At 36.2% G+C, this 18530-nt stretch overlaps 1 protein-coding gene across 1 annotated transcript in view; it reads right to left on the bottom strand.

The window, feature by feature from the left end:
- The window catches only part of LOC128026588 (synaptotagmin-14-like), a 47983-nt gene extending 29453 nt beyond the window's left edge, over positions 1-18530 (bottom strand). Inside the window, exons 1-2 of the mRNA XM_052613844.1 lie at positions 18365-18530; positions 5982-6029 (exon numbers count right to left, since the gene is read on the bottom strand). Of these exons, the coding sequence (XP_052469804.1) occupies positions 5982-6029; positions 18365-18530 (214 nt within the window). The remainder of the gene's footprint in view (positions 1-5981; positions 6030-18364) is intronic.

Raw genomic sequence — 18530 nt, 5'->3', positions numbered from 1 at the left:
AATACGGTGATTTTAACCGTAGTGGACCGGTTCTCGAAGACGACTCATTTCATTCCCTTGCCCAAATTGCCATCAGCCAAGGAAACAGCGGTAGCTGTCATTGACCACGTCTTCCGTATACATGGCCTTCCGACAGACGTGGTGTCTGACAGGGGTCCCCAATTTGTGTCCAGATTTTGGCGAGAATTCTGTAAATTGTTAGGAGCGACTGTTAGTCTTTCGTCCGGGTTCCATCCCCAGAGCAATGGTCAAACCGAGCGAGCCAATCAGGATGTCGAAAGGGTTTTGCGATGTTTAGCGTCCAAGAATCCTTCGTCCTGGTGTCAGCAACTCTCAATTGTGGAGTACGCACACAATTCTTTGCCAGTGTCATCTACGGGCATGTCTCCATTTAAGTGTAGTTTAGGGTACCAACCACCTAATTTTGTCAGTACGGAATCCGAGGTTTCGGTCCCCTCCGCACACGCACTAGTCCAGAGGTGTCACCGCACCTGGACCAGAGCTCGCAGAGCTCTGCTCCAGGCTAGGTCGCGCACCAAGGCTAAGGCCGATCGCCACCGGTCGAAGCCTCCCCGTTACGTCGTCGGTCAAAGAGTGTGGCTTTCTACCCAGAATATTCCTATGCGTTCCGTTTCTAACAAACTTGCTCCCAAATTTATTGGCCCGTTTTCTATTACCAAAATTATTAATCCGGTAACCGTGCGTCTTAGCCTTCCTCCGGCGTACAGGAGGATTCATCCCGTGTTCCATGTGTCCAAAATTAAATCGGTGATTTCTTCCCGTCTTAATCCGCCTGCCCCAGTTCCCCCCCCGCCTCGTCTCGTTAATGGGGAAACCACCTATTCGGTTAATCGTATTCTGGACTCTAGATGGAGGGGACGCGGATTTCAGTACTTGGTGGATTGGGAGGGTTACGGTCCGGAGGAGAGAAGCTGGGTTCCTGCTCGGGACATATTGGATCACCACCTTATAGATGATTACAATCTACAGGTAAAGCAGGCTGGGAACGTCAGGTGACGTCCTAGGGGAGAGGGTACTGTCACGGTAGGAAATCCAGTGTTTCCTCCGTGTCATGTTTTGTGGTTGTTTTTGTACTTACGTTGTCTCCATGTGCTCGTTTAGTTGATTGTGGTCACCTGGGTGTTGATTGTCTCGCTCCAGCTGATCCTCATCACCCCTCAGCTACATATACTCACCTCTCTCTCTGTCTGTTGTCAGATCCTCACTCATGTTGCAGTCTCCCTGTTGGATTACCGTCTCCCGTGTTAGTGTTCTGGATTGTGTTCGTGTTGTCGTCTTCGTGTGAGTGTTCCGGTCACTTCCTGGTTTCATCCATTGACCGTCTACACCGTCACCACCGACTTCACCATCCAGCACTTCTCACGCCACTGTAGACCTTCCGTCACCATTGCCCACATCCTGGACTGTGCCTTCATCTTTCAGTTTCGCTGTATTTTCTACCATCAATAAACAACCATTCTAATTACCTGCAATTGCTTCCTCCTCTCTTACGAGCCGTCACAACCGGTTGAAGAAAACGGTTCACTGGTTCTTTTGCGCTCGACGTAATGGCGTCATTTGCGATGATTGCCCTTGATTCAAGTCTTTGGTTTACCCGTGCTCATAACATTAGCACAGAATCAGTTCAGAATCAATCACCAAAAGAATCAGTTCGGTTCAGACACTCTGTGTGTCGGTCTGCTTCACACTAAATCACACATGCGCAGTATCATCAGCTCCTGGGTTCTTGAATCGAACGCGTCTGACAGAAACGGTTCTTGATTCGTGAACGAGTCATTATCTGGCTCTGCTCGGTGTTCATCTTCAGTTCTCCCTTCACAGCAGTTCAGTCAGTGTACTGTTTGAGTAAATGAATTACTCCGGGATATTGGTTTGTTTTAACTCAGAGCGAGTGTAAGTTAACAGTTAAAGTTAACAGCTTAAGTAATTTATGGATTAATGCCTATTGGAGATGCGAACCGTTTAAAACGATTCAGTTCAATTTGGTGAACTGGTTCAAAAAGATCCGGTAACATTGAATGATTCGTTCGCGAACCGGATATCACAAACCGCTTTGTTTTGAACTCTCTACAGGTACAGTAATGTCATAGTTATGAATCCAAATCCATTGTCATGATTGTTTTAACAAATCCATTATCATCAATGATTGTATTTCAATGTTATGCATTGTCTATCCTGTTTTAATTCATCCCCATGTCTCTTTCCTGTTTTCACAGATGCAGTGAGTGAGTCGACTGTTCAAGGTTCCTCCTTTTGCAAATATCTGCTTTTGTGTGTTACTTTTGTGTTAATAATAAAGATGATTTTCTGAAATTCAATTTGTAATCTGTTGATTTTAATGTACTTGAACTGAATTGTAATAGAATACACTTGTAGTGTAATACCAACATTCATGCTTAAGTATAACAAAATGGGGATAAAATTACAAATGAAATGTACTTTCAATTTGTTTCTACCTTAAACTATAATAACATTGCACTGAAAGTACGTGTCTATGACGTTTAGGTTGTAATTGAACTTCACTTCAAAAACATTATTATTGTCATAGTGGGACACTTTAAAATCACTAAATATAGTTAGGAAGTACATTTGTAGATCACTTGAAATGTTACAGAGGCATACTAAATTAACAGTTTATGGTAATTATAAGTATGATAGCAGTATTCACAAAATGTACTTGAACATAACTATAATTTGCACTGCAATGCCTTTTTAAGTGTATTTCCATTAGAATGTCAATACAATTCAATTGTACTGTTAGTGTGCTTAATTGCTCATGAATCTTGATTTTCATTAGTGTATTTCAGTGCACTTGAAGTATAAAAAAAGTTGTTCCATTTTAGTATACTATTTACACTAGAAGTGTAATCAAATAGATGTTAAGTTGAAGTTAATGCATAATTGAATACACTTAACTATACTTGGATTTGACGAAAATAGTACAAAATGTAAAAAATATACTTAGTACACTTTATTAAAGTATATTTTTAATAGAATTATTTTTCACCTGGGAAACTATTAAAATTTTTCGGTGAACTATTAAAATGATTTAAAAACTGTTCATAACACTAACAATATGATTTAACAATGTTTTATTAGACCAGCATAAATGATTTTGACTACATAAATCCAGCTACAATACAACACAGTATCCTTTTAAGTCAGAGGAACTGCAAATCAGTGGGGTGAAGAAAATAATTGCTGCACACCTGTTGCACATCGCAGAACTGCATTTTCTGATGTAAATCCAGGTCATTATCAGACAGAAAATCACCTGAGCCAGGACAGAATCTGGGCCAGAGAAAAACACAGCTGGACAAAACAGGTGCATCTGGAGTAAAGCAGGCCAGGGATGAGAAAAACTGAAAACGACACCAAATCTAACCCTTTAAATACCCTAAAAACAAACCCACAGTGACAACATCTACCATAAATAAATCCACCTCAAATAAATGTTTTGAACAATGCATACACTAGTTCTTTAATATGACATATCAGAGATAGTTTGCGTGTAACAAGGATTCAAATAACCGTCTTAGTGCACCTTTAATGGTAAACATTATTATCACACTATTATAGCAAGAAATTGCATTCTTCTTGGATATTGTTAAATGATTCTGTTGTCATAGAAACAGGTAAAAGCATGTCAGGATTCTTAGCCACCTCTGAATTACAAAATACTACAGACACAAACACTTACAAAAACATTGCACACTGTTGTAAACTCCCACATAACAGCAGACCACAAGTGCTCATAGAGGCCCACATGCACGCCCTCAGTCATAACACCCTCACACACACACATGGACATGAGCTCTGTGTACACTCATAGAGAGATATAATGAAACACAAACATATATGACTGCTAAATGATGCAGCAAATACACACATAATGTCTAGTCATACTTGAATAGAGAAGCAGGCAGCACCTCCATTGCCAGATTTTATAGTCCTCATAAACAGCTCTGCTTTTGAAGAACATTAAAATATCATCAAGTCATGGGCCTGCAGGGTTTAACATTAGTCTGTTTAATCTTAGAGTGTTTTCATTATAAAACAGTTTCATTTCTGCAGAACCGTTCCTCTTTTTCTTCTTTCATGCCACTGTTTGTCATTCTCATACCAAACTGTCATATCTATCTCTGTCCTTCTTTTACCTGTACAGTTTACTTTAAGCTACGAATAATCTGTAGCTTACTACAGTAGCTATAAAAAAGCAGTTTGAGGTGATTTTCTTTTTAAAACAGGATAATTTGACATACTGATTAACCATGTACAGTTTAAGAAATCAAAGCGTATAAACAGATCGTAAACACTATTGTAATTTGAATATGAAACAACAGCAAGATATTATTATGTGCAATACAATGTATAATATCTATTTTGTAATATTATTGTAAAAAAAAAAAAAAAAAATTATATATATATATATATATATATATATATATATATATATATATATATATATATATATATATATATATATATATATATATTATACTGCATCATGCCAAAACTATAGGAACTCCAATAAATTGGTAAATCATTTATTTAACTGGTACATTTAAAATAACTGATTCACCAAAATGAATCTGACTTCCCAAAACTTCATATCAGAGAAGGAGGACATTTTTTGAGTTTCACATGGTTGTAAAGCTGAAAACAACGATGGGGCAATTTGTCGTGCTATACTGCTACTAGTTGGAAAAAGTACAGTAGCTTGTCGCTGGAAAAGCTACTCTAAATCAACTAAACCACACCGCTAAAAATTGTTTTTAGGTTTGTAGCATCACAACTTTAGTCTGTGACTTTCCAACACTCATCACAGCTATGAAACTAGCATTAGCTGCAGCAGCATTTTCCTGTCAACAAACACCTAGGGGTTTGACTGACAGTGAACAGATGTTGCCTGAGGAGTGTCCAAACTAACACACACACACACACACACACACACGCACACGCACACGCACACACACACACACACACACACACACACACACACACACACACACACACACACACACACACACACACAGGTGATGAAAACCCATCTTCTGAAAGTCTTCTTGGATAGCCTAACTGTGAAATGATACAATTATATTCGTTTAAAAAAAACATAATGGAATCTCCATTTATTTATCAAAAAATTCTGACAACACAGATGTGACCTTGGCATTTAGACTTGGATAGAAAAATCTTCTCTTTCACTAAAAACTAAATCGCTGGACACTGGTGTGAAGAGTCATGTCTAAATAGGGTAATCAGTACTGATGGGTTCAGCCTCAGGAACAGCTCCGGCAGAGACCCAGCACTCATCCGGTCCACCTGGACCACGAGACTTTTTTACACTGGGACCGCAGATCCTCACTAATGATGTTAAATCTGCTGAGACTGAGCTCTCACTAAACAAGCCAGCCAGAGGAAAACAAACAAGACAGCTGGACAAACCCCTGAGAACAGCAGGACTATCAAATAAAATGTTTAATGTCTCATCCACTAAAAGCCTTCAGTAAATCTAGTTTCTCTCTCGTGCACAATAAAAATATTTATTATATAAATTGTCTTTATTAAATACACACTTTAAACCTTCCTTCTTTCCTTGTAATTAAGGTAATTAATAAATTAAGGGTAATTAAAGAATCAATCAAACCACCACAATCATTCGAGGATAATGGGCAAAAAGTTACAGTAGGTTTGACAACTTACACATTTAGACAAGACCATGAGCACAAAGACTGATGGTAAACACTGAATGAAAGCTCAAAACAACAGATACAAAAGGAAAGTGCACTGAAGATGAAATACTGACATATAAACATTTAGAAGAAAGACAGACATGGAAAGGCATGAGCGGTGATCAAAACAGTCTCTTTCAGTATGGAAAGCTTAAAAAAAATCTGGGTTCAAAGCAGCAGTACAGCACAGATGGCAACTACTTTATGTTTAAACTGGCCGCTTACCTTTTCTGATGCAGATAAGCTCATGTACTCCACAATTCCGTTCTCCACCTGCAGAAACAAAGCAACATTATATGACAAACAGTACACACATGCAACAACACATTAAACAGGGATACAAACTCACAGAAACAGACACACACTTAAAACTGATGCACATGAGATTTGAAGACTTTATCACATTGACAAAACACTGGGCATTAAGAAGGCATGGAATGGATTTCAAAGAAACAATGTAAACTTTGACACAAGAGAACAATGTTTGTGTTGATAATTGACACCTTGAATCAGTGCTGTTATTTTCAGTTAATACTAAATTCAAGCAACTATGCAATTTAAAATAGAATAGCCAATTAAAAATCAGTGGTGCATAAAGCCACACTTAAGTAAAAGTAGATGTATCTTACCACAAAATGTCTTTGGTAGAAATTAAAGTCACCATTTAGAATATTACTTGAGGAAAAGTTTTAAAGTATGCGATATTTATTGTACTTTTTGAATTTATTCATTTAAAAGGTAGATTCATTCAGGAATTAAACATTTGACTGTTTTAATGAGTGAGTCACTGAGAATTAATCTATTAATCGAATCTTGAAAAAAAATGTATCAGTTTTTTAAGCAGCACAACTGTTGAGCATTTAAATTAATATGTAATATTTTTGGGGAAACAAATAAGCATATTGAATGATTTAAATATACAAAAAAGAAAACAGTACTGTACATTTAAATTTGTAACAATATTTCATATATTTTTTTCTGTAATTTATTTTTTATCATAAAATGCAGTCTCTCTGTGAGAGACACAGTAATAATATATTAATATTTATATTTTCCAAAATGTAAAATAAATAAATGAATAATATTATTACTGTGATTACTGGTTGACATTGCCCTTTGTTACTCAAACCTTCATAGACAAAATGGATCCATTTGAACCTATTTTAATTCAAATGCTCCTCAAACTAACAGTGAACAACAGATTGTATGGTACTTCAGTTTGAGAACCCTTGGAGTCCTGAATGAGCATCTCTGCACTGCCAAGAGCTTTATGTAACCCAATGTTCAACTGCAAAGAGGTCGTTTTGCTTTTCTATACTTCTCTTTTAAACCACATTCAGTGGAAGTATTTAGTGACCTTAGAAAAATCTACTCAAGTATATCTGTATAGTGCTTCACAATATATAGTGTTTTAAAGCAGATTTACAGAAACTGTGAGTTTCAATGTTTCAATTGAGTAATAGCTTGTTATTTTTGCATTAAACATGATAACAGTTGAAAAAAGGGAGACTTTGATTATGGCTGAGCGTTGGCCTTTATCCTGTGGGGGGTTGTAATTTCAGTTTGTTTGTGAGAAGGTGATTAAAGGTCATTCTGGAGGAGAGAGATGGAAGCAGCCAAGGCCAGTTTATGCATTCTTAATGTGTGCTGTCAACCTGTAACACAACTGAAACCCTAGACATCTGTCTAATCAATAGTCTATTCATGGTAGAATTACATCTAAGACTAAATTTCACAATGTGCATCTTTCCATGGTAATGAAGCTTGATCACTGCTCAATGACTGATCTTCATCACCTACATGATGAAAAAAGTAAGACACTTAAAAGGGGTCAAATGATGCGGTTTCAGGTTTTGAGTGTTGCAAGCTTTTGTTGCATAAAGACAATCTGTAAAGTTGCAAAGACTAAAGTCTCAAATCCAAAGAGATATTCTTTATAAAAGTAAAGACTCATCCACGCCCTCCTAAACGCCTTATTTTAACACACCCCCACATGTCTACATCAATGTGTGGGAAGATTTGCATAACACCGCCCAAATGTTCATGCAAAGAAAGAAGGCATAACTTTTAATCTCGCTGTAGTATTATTGTTGCCGCTGCCATGTTGTGATGACCACAAATGCAGACATGGTTTTATGTTTACGCGGCGCGATACGCAATGCAACGCGTAAAAACACAGTACAAGTCATTATAATCAGTAATTATGTTCCCACTGGATGCAACAAAGGCCTCATTTATAATGGATTTTATTGGTTTCGTTTCCTCGTGCCAGGAGACGGCATCACAGTATGTTAAGGGGAAACATTTCTGTCACTCGCTTGAGGTATTCAGCCAATCACAACACACTGAATAGCTGGCCAATCAGAGCACACCTCGCTTTTCAGACTGATCAGCTTTTAAAAATCGACACATTTCAGAAAGGCGGGGCGTAGAGGAGCAACAATAATGTACATAATGTGGAAAATAATGTGTTTTTAACTGCATAAACACATTGTATTACAACAAATACACAGCATAATGTTCTTTTCAGCTACGTCATATGACCCCTTTAAACACCAGTTTAATTTTGGACATTGGCACAAAGGGTTTTGGCTCTATCAAACGCTGTAATTATACATCACACAGCTGTGTGTAAAATGACCAACAGCTGACGTTCATATATTTAAATGGAATCCTTTAACACAAAACTAGCCTGCAGAGAGTGAGTGAGTGTGTGAGTGAGTGAGTGTGTGATTGAGAAAGAGAGAGAGAGAGAGAGAGAGAGAGAGAGAGAGAGAGAGAGAGAGAGAGAGATCTTTATGAGAGCTATACTGACATGGTCTTTTGTCACACAGCCAGTGTGGTTTCAGAGCCATATGGTGTAGAGAGCAAATTAAAATCAAATTAAGATCTAACAGCTCTGCTAAATATGCAGTAACTTCCATCAAGTTGAACTGAAGTTGAACTCACATAATTTAGGATAACCTAGCAAGAGTTCCTGTTTCAACCCCTTCATCTGCAGTTTAGATTCAGCACATTGTTTAGGGACCATCTAAAGCACATTGCACATAATATGGCACAGATATCTGAACATTGATTTATTACTTTTAACTGGATATTTGGACTTCAAAGGTTTAAATTATACATTTAGGATTTATACATTATGTATAATGTCAACTGAAAAAGCAAGGTTATTATTATTTTTTTAACTAATAAGTTAAAGAGCATTTTCCCCATCTAACTGGAAGGTTCATGGTCAGAATAAACTGCAAAGTCGACCATTTAAACTGTTTGATTGATGCAAAGTCTGTAAATAAAGTAAGTAACTAAGCCAAGGTGAGGTTGCAGGGCCAAACCCTAAGTACATCTTTCCTCTCTCTTTCTTTCATGCATCTCTCCTTCTTAGACAGGGTTGTTTTGTATTTATAGAAGCCCGTCCCAGTTTTATACAGATATTTCCCTCTATTTAGTGTTTAAACCCTAGAATGAGGAAAAACAAAAGAGAGAGAAAGGGAAAAGAAGCGCCCTTGGATCTGGAGATCACGCTTTCTGAAGTAAAGTCATGTCAAACTTTGCAAAGCACAATGGATCCACCAAAGGACATGGACATGGTATAGCATAATAAAATCAATTCATATTAACAAAAATACTTGCATTAAACTACAAGATATACACAATTTGTTTTCAGAAATTTCTGAATAATACAGATGTTGTAATACAATTTATGAAATGTTATGAAATGCCAAAAGTGAAGAAGTAAACAGAACAAAGTTATTTTCATTCAAAAAGTGTTACTTCAGTATTCTCTACTAATATTTTGCCATCATAATACATTTAAAAATGTGTCCAAGCTCAGTAAGAGAATTAAGCACATGAGTACTATAAATACTCACACAAATATATAACTAAATACTGGTACTAAGTAGAAACTTAAATACTAACAAAGACCTCCATACCAATTCATACTATAGCCCAGGGTAGAAATCCAAGTATACTTTGCATACCACTTTATCTGCATCATTCTATCTGTATGGAGAATCCTTCCTGCCTGGGTTTAACAGTTCCAAATTTTGTCTATGCTATTTTCACCATCTTTCACTCTCTTTAAAAACAGCATCTTATCCTCACAGACTGACAGATTTACACACAAATCCGCTTTGGCTTCAAAAACAACAGCACACCGAAGCAACTCACCAGAGGGGATTTAGTGAAAATGCCACTGAGGAACAGAAAAACCTGTGATTTTCCAGTATCCCATTATGGGGTTGATGACTGACAACTGAAGCTCTTTTGAAATTAGTCTTTTCAATGTGTTTGTGGGTTATTTCTTTGATCTGGCAGAGGCATTTTATGCATTACTCTTAGTTATATGTTAGGGATGAGTGTGTACAGTATATGGGTGTTGTTTCATCTGTAGCCACAGCTGTAACATGTTTCTCTATTTATATTAGATTTAGTTTAGTTTAGACACTGGACAAACTTAATGCCATAGAACCTCACAATACTCAATACCATATTTTTATTTATTTATTTATTTGTACTCCGCCCCAAAAATGAAGCAGAGCCCATTATATACTAAATTAAGAATAAATTCACCTCTGACATGAATACCAAACCCTAAATTTTCACAACTAATAACAGAGTGATCATCACATGTAAGTTTGGATTTCAATAAAGGCAAAAGTCTATTGATTGTGGGAATGTGATGCTACGTACATTATTTTCAGGGTTTACAGAGTGTTGCATGTGTGGTGAACATGCTGAGACATTATTATCAATGGTTTAAGAAAAGAATAATCTTTGACATAGCTTTTCAAGAGAGAAAATTATTTATAGAATTTTTTTTAAATGCAACTAAAGATTTGTTTTAGGCCATTTACATGCTATTAATCATCTTCAAATCTGGCAAAAGTAAATGCTTGGTACAAATTTTGCTAAACACGTGCACAATGGAATGATGAGGGCTGAGTGTTGAATAGCATGATTTAATATGATCCAACTCCATCAGGCAACAGTTTAAACCTCTGCCAACTCCATTAAAGAATCATTAGAGCTTGATTCATAGGTACAATTAGCACCCTTCCAAAACACACTCTCCAAAGTGATCACAGCTTTCAAAGAAAGATATTAGAAACTGCCATAAGCATATGGGTCATCTGTGCTTTTGTCTGGCACTTTTCTGTTTTAATTTAATCTGAAGCAAAATGGGATAGTAAAGAGAAAAATCACCCTATAGATTTGGTTGAGAAATTCACTATTTTAGCTAAAGCGATTATCCAAAGTGACTTCACTTTAAATGTCTTGAGCCACACTTATGTTGGTAGTGAGGGAAACAGGTATATTTACCTCAAAGGGAATTAATTATGATATTTCTAGGGAATTTGGAAAGAATCACTGTTTTACTGCTGAACTGAATAGGCCAATGGTCAATTGAATGGGTCATATAACATTGGATATAAATCTCCAAAATATAGTGAAAACATTTATTAGCACATCAACAAGATCAGCAGGTAAAAACATTAACTTGTAAGAACAAAACACAAGATACTTCTCTTTTCAATATAAATAAGACTTTATTGGACAAAACTAAACTAATCTGACACAAACACATGTACTCACACATTCACACAACTTGCAGAAAGAATGAGTTTAAGAAATGTGAAATCCCAAGTTTACAGCAATATACGCAGTTTCATAGACCTGAACAACCATCAATCATTTGATTAAGTTTTGCATTGAGTTCCTCAATGAGGCTAATAAACTTTATATTAAATGCTCCAGTTGAGCTAGAATCTGGAGGTTTACTTGTGTTGCCTTTATCATGATTTTCATTGTGGCGTCATTGTAGAAATGGGTTTAATTCACTGGAGGTCTACTAATCTTCCGGAGTGACATCTTGGAGAACTAATCGTTGGGCTTTGGCTGAAGAATGGTGCAGAGTTGTGGGCTGGTTGAGGTTTTGGTGGTGGGCACAGATAAGGTTACAGGAGTCACAGCTTTGTGGCAAAATGAAACAAAACTCTCAATGGAAAAGAAACTTAAAAAGATAGAAAATAAGAGTGTGACGAGACTAGATGGCTGATCTCTTCATGATTGTAGAAGCAGCTGGCATGCAAGCTAGAGCATGCTGGGAAAGTGCTTGAAGAACTTGAAGGCAAACAAGCCGTGGCAAAATTTGATTGTGTCCTGAGTTTTTAAACTCAGCCTTTAGATGCATCCCAATTGGTGTCTTTACCAGTTAGACATTTTCTTAGTTTGAGGTGTTACAAAATTTCTCCTCCTAATACGTAAATCACATCGCAGAGTGTAATTTAGACAATATATATATGTGTGTGTGTGTGTGTTGTGTGTGTGTAAAAGACAGTGAAAACTTAGACACTGGACAAACTTAATGCCATAGAACCTCACAATACTCAATACCATATTTTTATTTATTTATTTATTTGTACTCCGCCTCAAAAATGAAGCAGAGCCCATTATATACTAAATTAAGAATAAATTCACCTCTGACATGAATACCAAACCCTAAATTTTCATAACTAATAACAGAGTGATCATCACATGTAAGTTTGGATTTCAATAAAGGCAAAAGTCTATTGATTCTGGGAATGTGATGCTACGTACATTATTTCCAGGGTTTACAGAGTGTTGCATGTGTGGTGAACATGCTGAGCCATTATTATCAATGGTTTAAATATATTCTGCGAATTTAAGGATGTAGAAAAATGAAGGAAGTCTTAACCTTTAGGATTTCCTCACGGTTTTACTTGTGATGGTCATGATGTGTTGTCTCTTCGACCATTAATCTTGGGTTTCTTGCCCCAAAATTGCTAATCTCCTTCCTGATTTAGAATTATCAATGAGGGTTCTTTGTTTTAAACTGTATGCTGTTCAAAGCTGTTAGTTAGTTAGTTAGACTTGGGGTGCCAGAATCTTGGGCAGATTTATGGTCAACATCTTTTTATCCTGGGCCTCTGTGGAATTTGACTCTTTGTGTTGTTTTAACACTATTCTGATCGAATCTTAAATTGTCGGAATCGCTTTGATATCCTAGACGGTTCAGGAGTGCTTATATACAGTCTAATAGCACTGCGACTTTCCACTGTTTATATTACTCTGTTTGTCCTTTTCTGTGTCCATTAGTAGTGTGGTTACAGCATTACACCAAATGACTCTCTCATCTTAATGAATGAATAAATGAGGCATTCACATAGTGCTTTTATTATGTAGTACTGTAGACCCAAAGCACTTTACAATCATATCAGGGGTCTCTCCTCACCTCCTCTTTTTATTATGAGAGAGTCCATTTATTATTAACCCAACAATTGATTAGTTCAGAAAAAACAACTCATTCATGAACAAAACAAATACTGTAACTGACATTATAATTGTGCCATTGAATCACTCACCAAACTGATTTGTTCAAACCCACCAGAAACAAAGCAGGCAAGAGTCTCTTTGAATGAGACACACAATGATTATTTCTGGCTTTGTTTGGACATAATTTAATTTGTGTATCACAAAATTATGAATTGTATTTATTAACGATTAATTATTAAAACATAATGAATTAATGAATTGATCAAACTAAACACAGAAGTTACTCATTAACTTATTACACTGTTGTATAAAAGCAATGTTGGTCCAAATATCAAAACTATGTTTCTTTGCACAATTTTATCTCTTTCAGTTTTGTAGTGTTGGGTTGAGAGTTCCAGTATCAGTTATATGTAGCTGTCTTGACTAACTGTGACCCAGACTGACAGCCAGACAGTGAAAAGACAACTTTGCCCTAGAGTCTCTCTCTCTCTCCCTCTTTTGCACACACATTACCTGTCTGACCCACAACGCTGCAATTAACAGTTTAGCCCTCTAAGGGAGATCAAATTCACTACAGCCTACATTTCTCCCCCTTTCTTTCTTACTCACTCACTCTCTCTCTTTATCATCCTCTAGGGAGAGAGAGAGAGAGAAGCAATTGAAGTCAAGACACATAAAAGCTAATGGGCATTTGCAAAAAAAGTCTTAAAATCTGCACTAAATCTGAAGTCCCAAACCAATTAGAAGATTCTGTTTGCTGGCATACGCCTCCTCTCTACAAACTCCCCCAGGCTACTTACAGTCCTTTGAAGAGTTTTAAATCAGATATCAAGAACAGAAATTAAAATAACACTGATTAAAGTCCATTTGTTTTCATGGACACGATTGAATCTTTTAATCTGTGAGTGGGTTTAACTAATCCACCTAATGGGAAAACAGTAGGAAAAAAAACAGAAAAAGAAACTCATTTAAGTATCTTGGTTGCTTTCTTCTTCACAAGCGCCCAGTAGACCAACACTACACAGCAACTACGGCCCTGCACCTTTACTCTCTGGAGTCCTCTGCTGCTGTTGGGTGAGGGAATGGGGCTCTGTGTGTGTTTTGGTGACTGGAATCTGCTGGGACTTCATCTACTTCACAATCTTCATTCAGACTTTGCATTGGATCAGGTTTATGATCTGTCTGCACTGATCTGAGTCATGAAAACAGACTCTGCAGAAGTCAGACTCTTGAGAACTGTACCACAGCTGATGCAGCTAATTTCATGTACAAAATGCCCCTAAAGACTGTGTGGGTTTGCATGTAAATGTTAGTCTAGAGGCAGAGAACAGGCAAGTCTTATCAGTTTTTAAATTTGCATTACTTTTTGATTAATTCAAACAGTGTTGCAAAATGTGAAACAAAAAATGCTAATCATAACGTGTACTTCATTTTCAGAAATCCAGTGTGTGATATTCTCTTTGGGATAAACCACAGTTGGCCAAGGAAAGAAATCAACATCCCATGGGCAGCAGGAAAGAACCAGAGAAAGTGAGAGAAATTAAAGATATTAAACAGTCTGTTTGGAATTAGAGATTTATTCAGCATTATAACCATTTAAACTTGCACCCTCAAAAAATTGAGCCAAGTTAATTTTGAATGCAACTTCCATAAAACTATTTGTCCCTTTGGTAACTGGCAATTAAGATAAATGATTACTGCAGATAAAAAAGAAGTAGAAGAAAAATATATATAAATTCATGTCCACAACTTTACCCCAAATAATTTTTGACAGTGTCTTGCCACAGTTGAATAAATGAAATGAAAAATTACCACAGCTGATCACAGTTGAAAGTCAAATTGGCTTTTTGTCTTTCACTTGGATTTAATGAGTTACACTGATTAAAAGAAGCTGGATAAAACAAAAACTTTGTCCATCTTCAATTCAGGCTGCAAAGCTACAAAATGTAATTATTTTAAAGGTGGGTCAGTTTTTTTTATAACCACTCTAATTGCTGCTCTTTTTAACTTTCATGAAAGTATCAGTATTTTGAACTTTCATCAAAATATTAATTGAAGAATCCTGAAAAGAATGTATCAAGTTTTCCACGAAATATTAAGCAGCACAACTGTTTTCACCTTTAATAATAATACTACTACATTTGTCATGAACACCAGATCAGCATATTATAATCATTTTTAAAGGTGCATGTGACAATGAAGAGTGGAATAACAGCTGCTGAAAATTCAGCTTTGTCATCACAGGTATAAATGACATATATAAATATAATATTTAAATATATTAATATAAAATATATAAATATAAAATATATTATTATTGGGGAAAATACACTATATTTACCAAACTGTCAAATGGTAGAGTAAAATATGAAAAAATTAAAGTGTGTAAATTCGATCCAGTCAATCGATTTGCATTTTCCACAGGTCATAATCCATCTTCATGTCACCCGAAACTCTTATGGCTATTTTAAGTCGTGGAACACAAGGGCTGTTATTATCAAAATGTCAAGGGAACAAAATGGAAAACAGAATATTTTTACTGATTCTACACTAGTTTCTAAATCTTAAACCAGAGTTTAACCAACCAGTGCATCATTTCTATGTATATTTTGACAAAAACATTTAGAAACAGGTAAAATAGCAAAGAAGAAGAGAGAACCACCACAAACCTTTGCAGAGAAAAGACACCAAAGACACTCTTAAAATGCACACATTTTAATAGTTTCGTGTTGATGCAGTCACTCTGGTGTTAACAGGAAATGGCAGCTATTTAATGTGATTAGCAATGGAGCTTATAAAGCTGAGGGTATGTTGCCTCCAATGCTCTGGAATAACACCTCTTGTAAACAGCTCTTTCAGATTTTGATTAACTCATTTTCTCATTTGCCGGTAAAAGGAAGCAACATACTAATGGTGAGCCAACTGACCGATGAGACTATTCACTGGTGAACCGTAAGACTTATCCACCTCTACATTAAATAAAAACAACTTTAACACAACTCACTGCACCTTAATCATTGCATGTAAGTAGCATTTGAGAGCTTTAAAGGTCATCCATAACAGAGATCCATCAGAGTTTGAAATGTACCTGTCAGTGCTGATGATAGAGTGCCTTCTTTTAGCTATGGCTGAATTACTTCCCCGTAATCATTCCAAATTTGTCCTTCATATGAAACAAAAGGCTGCAAGTGACGTGTGAAATTAATGCACCATGTTTTCAAAATCCATCATGCTGGCCATCAAGCTGTCCTTACAGCATTTATCTACAAAAGTGAAGTAAACATATAACAATACACTCATTCAGAAGATGTATCTCACAACCACACCAAAAGCAGCAAAAGCAGGAGCTCTTTCAGGGGGAATACACTTCACTCAAGTGATATCAGTTAAACAAATACTCAACAGCCTCTTTTTTTTCATCCTATTCTTCCCTATCAGCAATCCACATCCTGCTTAATGTGCAGCTCTTTTGTTATGCTAACATGATTTGAGGTTTTATTCTGTGCAGAACTCCAGTGAAATGCTGTAAATATTTGTTAAATATGTAAATATTTAACTGACCTGCAGTGTAAAGTAGAATAACCAGTGCTCGTATAAGCTTTACAGGTTATCGGGGATCTACATGACACATCCACATTTCTATTAAATATTAAGATTGACTTTCCCTTTTTCAGATTCTTGCAGATTTCTGGCAAAAGTAAAGAAACACTGGATTCTGCAGTGTAGTTAGCTTGGGGCATTATTTATTATTGATTACAAGCATTACTATCTGTAAGGTCAAGATATGGCATTATACATCTAAGATCATACAATAATGAAGACAAAAGCATAATTTAGGAGCTGTCATTAGTGAAATTCAGAATTCATTGTCAAACAAAATTGTTTTCCTTTAGGGTGAATGATGCAAAATTGATTATCGAAGAAGCACTGATAAAAGCTGTATACTTTCAGCTGTACTATAACAAAAGTAAAATAATAATAATAATAATAGTAATAATAATAATTATAATAATAATGTGGGACAATGTGTCCCCCATGTTAAGTGGGTCAGATTATCAGCAAAAATGGGAAAGCAATTTTATATTGATAGCAAACATGTTTGTTGCAATTTAGATACTACAATAACACATTTAGAGCAATTTCATTCGATGAAATAATTACATATAATAACACAATAATTAGGTAATTAATCATAAAGCTTATTAGTCCCATTCCACCTGTTAGCCCATTTTGCTATCCAAATCAGTAAAACATAATAATAATAATAATAAAAAAATAATATATACATATATATGTATGTATGTATATATATATATATATATATATATATATATATATATATATATATACATACATACAGTATATATAGTTAATGTGCATGCAGTTCAAAATTATAAAATCATTTGAGAATATTACTAATCTCTCTCAAACAGCACATTTCAAATGCACACTGCACATTCAGTAAAAACCCTCTTCTCATGTGGAGGCTGTGTGTGTGGGTGTGTTGGTACTGGTTTAGAGTCATGGTCAATAAAAAAAGAAGCAAGCCTTTTATACACAATCATAATCCAGTCACATAGATGTAACTACTCTTTACATACAAACTAACATATTGATAAACTTGAGCCAACTGATATACACACCACCTACATTTATAATATAAACAGCATATTCAAAAACCAGCACATAGCTAATATTTGAATCGATGTGAAGGCAAATCAGAAATAGTAGCTGCAAACAGTTAACTTAATGAAATGAACAATAAACATCTATGAAAACGGGCACAAATGCTTAAGAACAAAGATAAATAGCACCGTTATCCCCAAACAAGAAAATCTCAGCTAAATAGACCTCGCGCGACTCTTCGCGCAACCTGTAGGAATGTCGCAAAACAAAACTCAAAGATTGAATACTAGCTTTAAAAGAGCCTCGAATTCAACACAGACGGCGGCACACTCCCCAAACTGTGAAGTGAAACCAATGGATTTCTTAACGAAGCTACGGGCACCTGCTGATAGCGCCGGTTCTCTCGCACTATAGTGGAAGAAACCATCAAATATTGAGAGAAAGTAACAGCGATGAGACTTGACTGATGGAGTTGGCAGACGGGAGCTGTTCTTTCAGCACCACGATCACTCCAATCCACACTACAACACACAAACTTTCCCATCAACATCCCTTTAACACAAAAACACTCTATACCACGTTGAATGGGAAAATAGTCACATTTAACCACTTAACGTACAGCGATGTGCTTTGGATAGAGAAGTGAGTTTGAGAGAAGAGGAGAGCTCTATTGGCCTACTTACCATCTATCGCCATGATGTTCTGGTCTGGACTAAACCATGGCGCGTATTTAAGACGGGGTGGGCGACCGCTCCAGTGCGCGGGGGAGGAGAGGGGGACACGCATCAGATGGTATATTCTGGGATGACAGAAAAGTCTACACTGGATTCCTGCTGTGCCTCTTAGCAT

Source organism: Carassius gibelio, chromosome A13 (assembly GCF_023724105.1).
Source record: "Carassius gibelio isolate Cgi1373 ecotype wild population from Czech Republic chromosome A13, carGib1.2-hapl.c, whole genome shotgun sequence".
NCBI lineage: Eukaryota > Metazoa > Chordata > Actinopteri > Cypriniformes > Cyprinidae > Carassius > Carassius gibelio.
The sequence above is the reverse complement of the archived record's forward strand: the minus strand, read 5'-3'. Positions and strand labels throughout refer to the sequence as shown.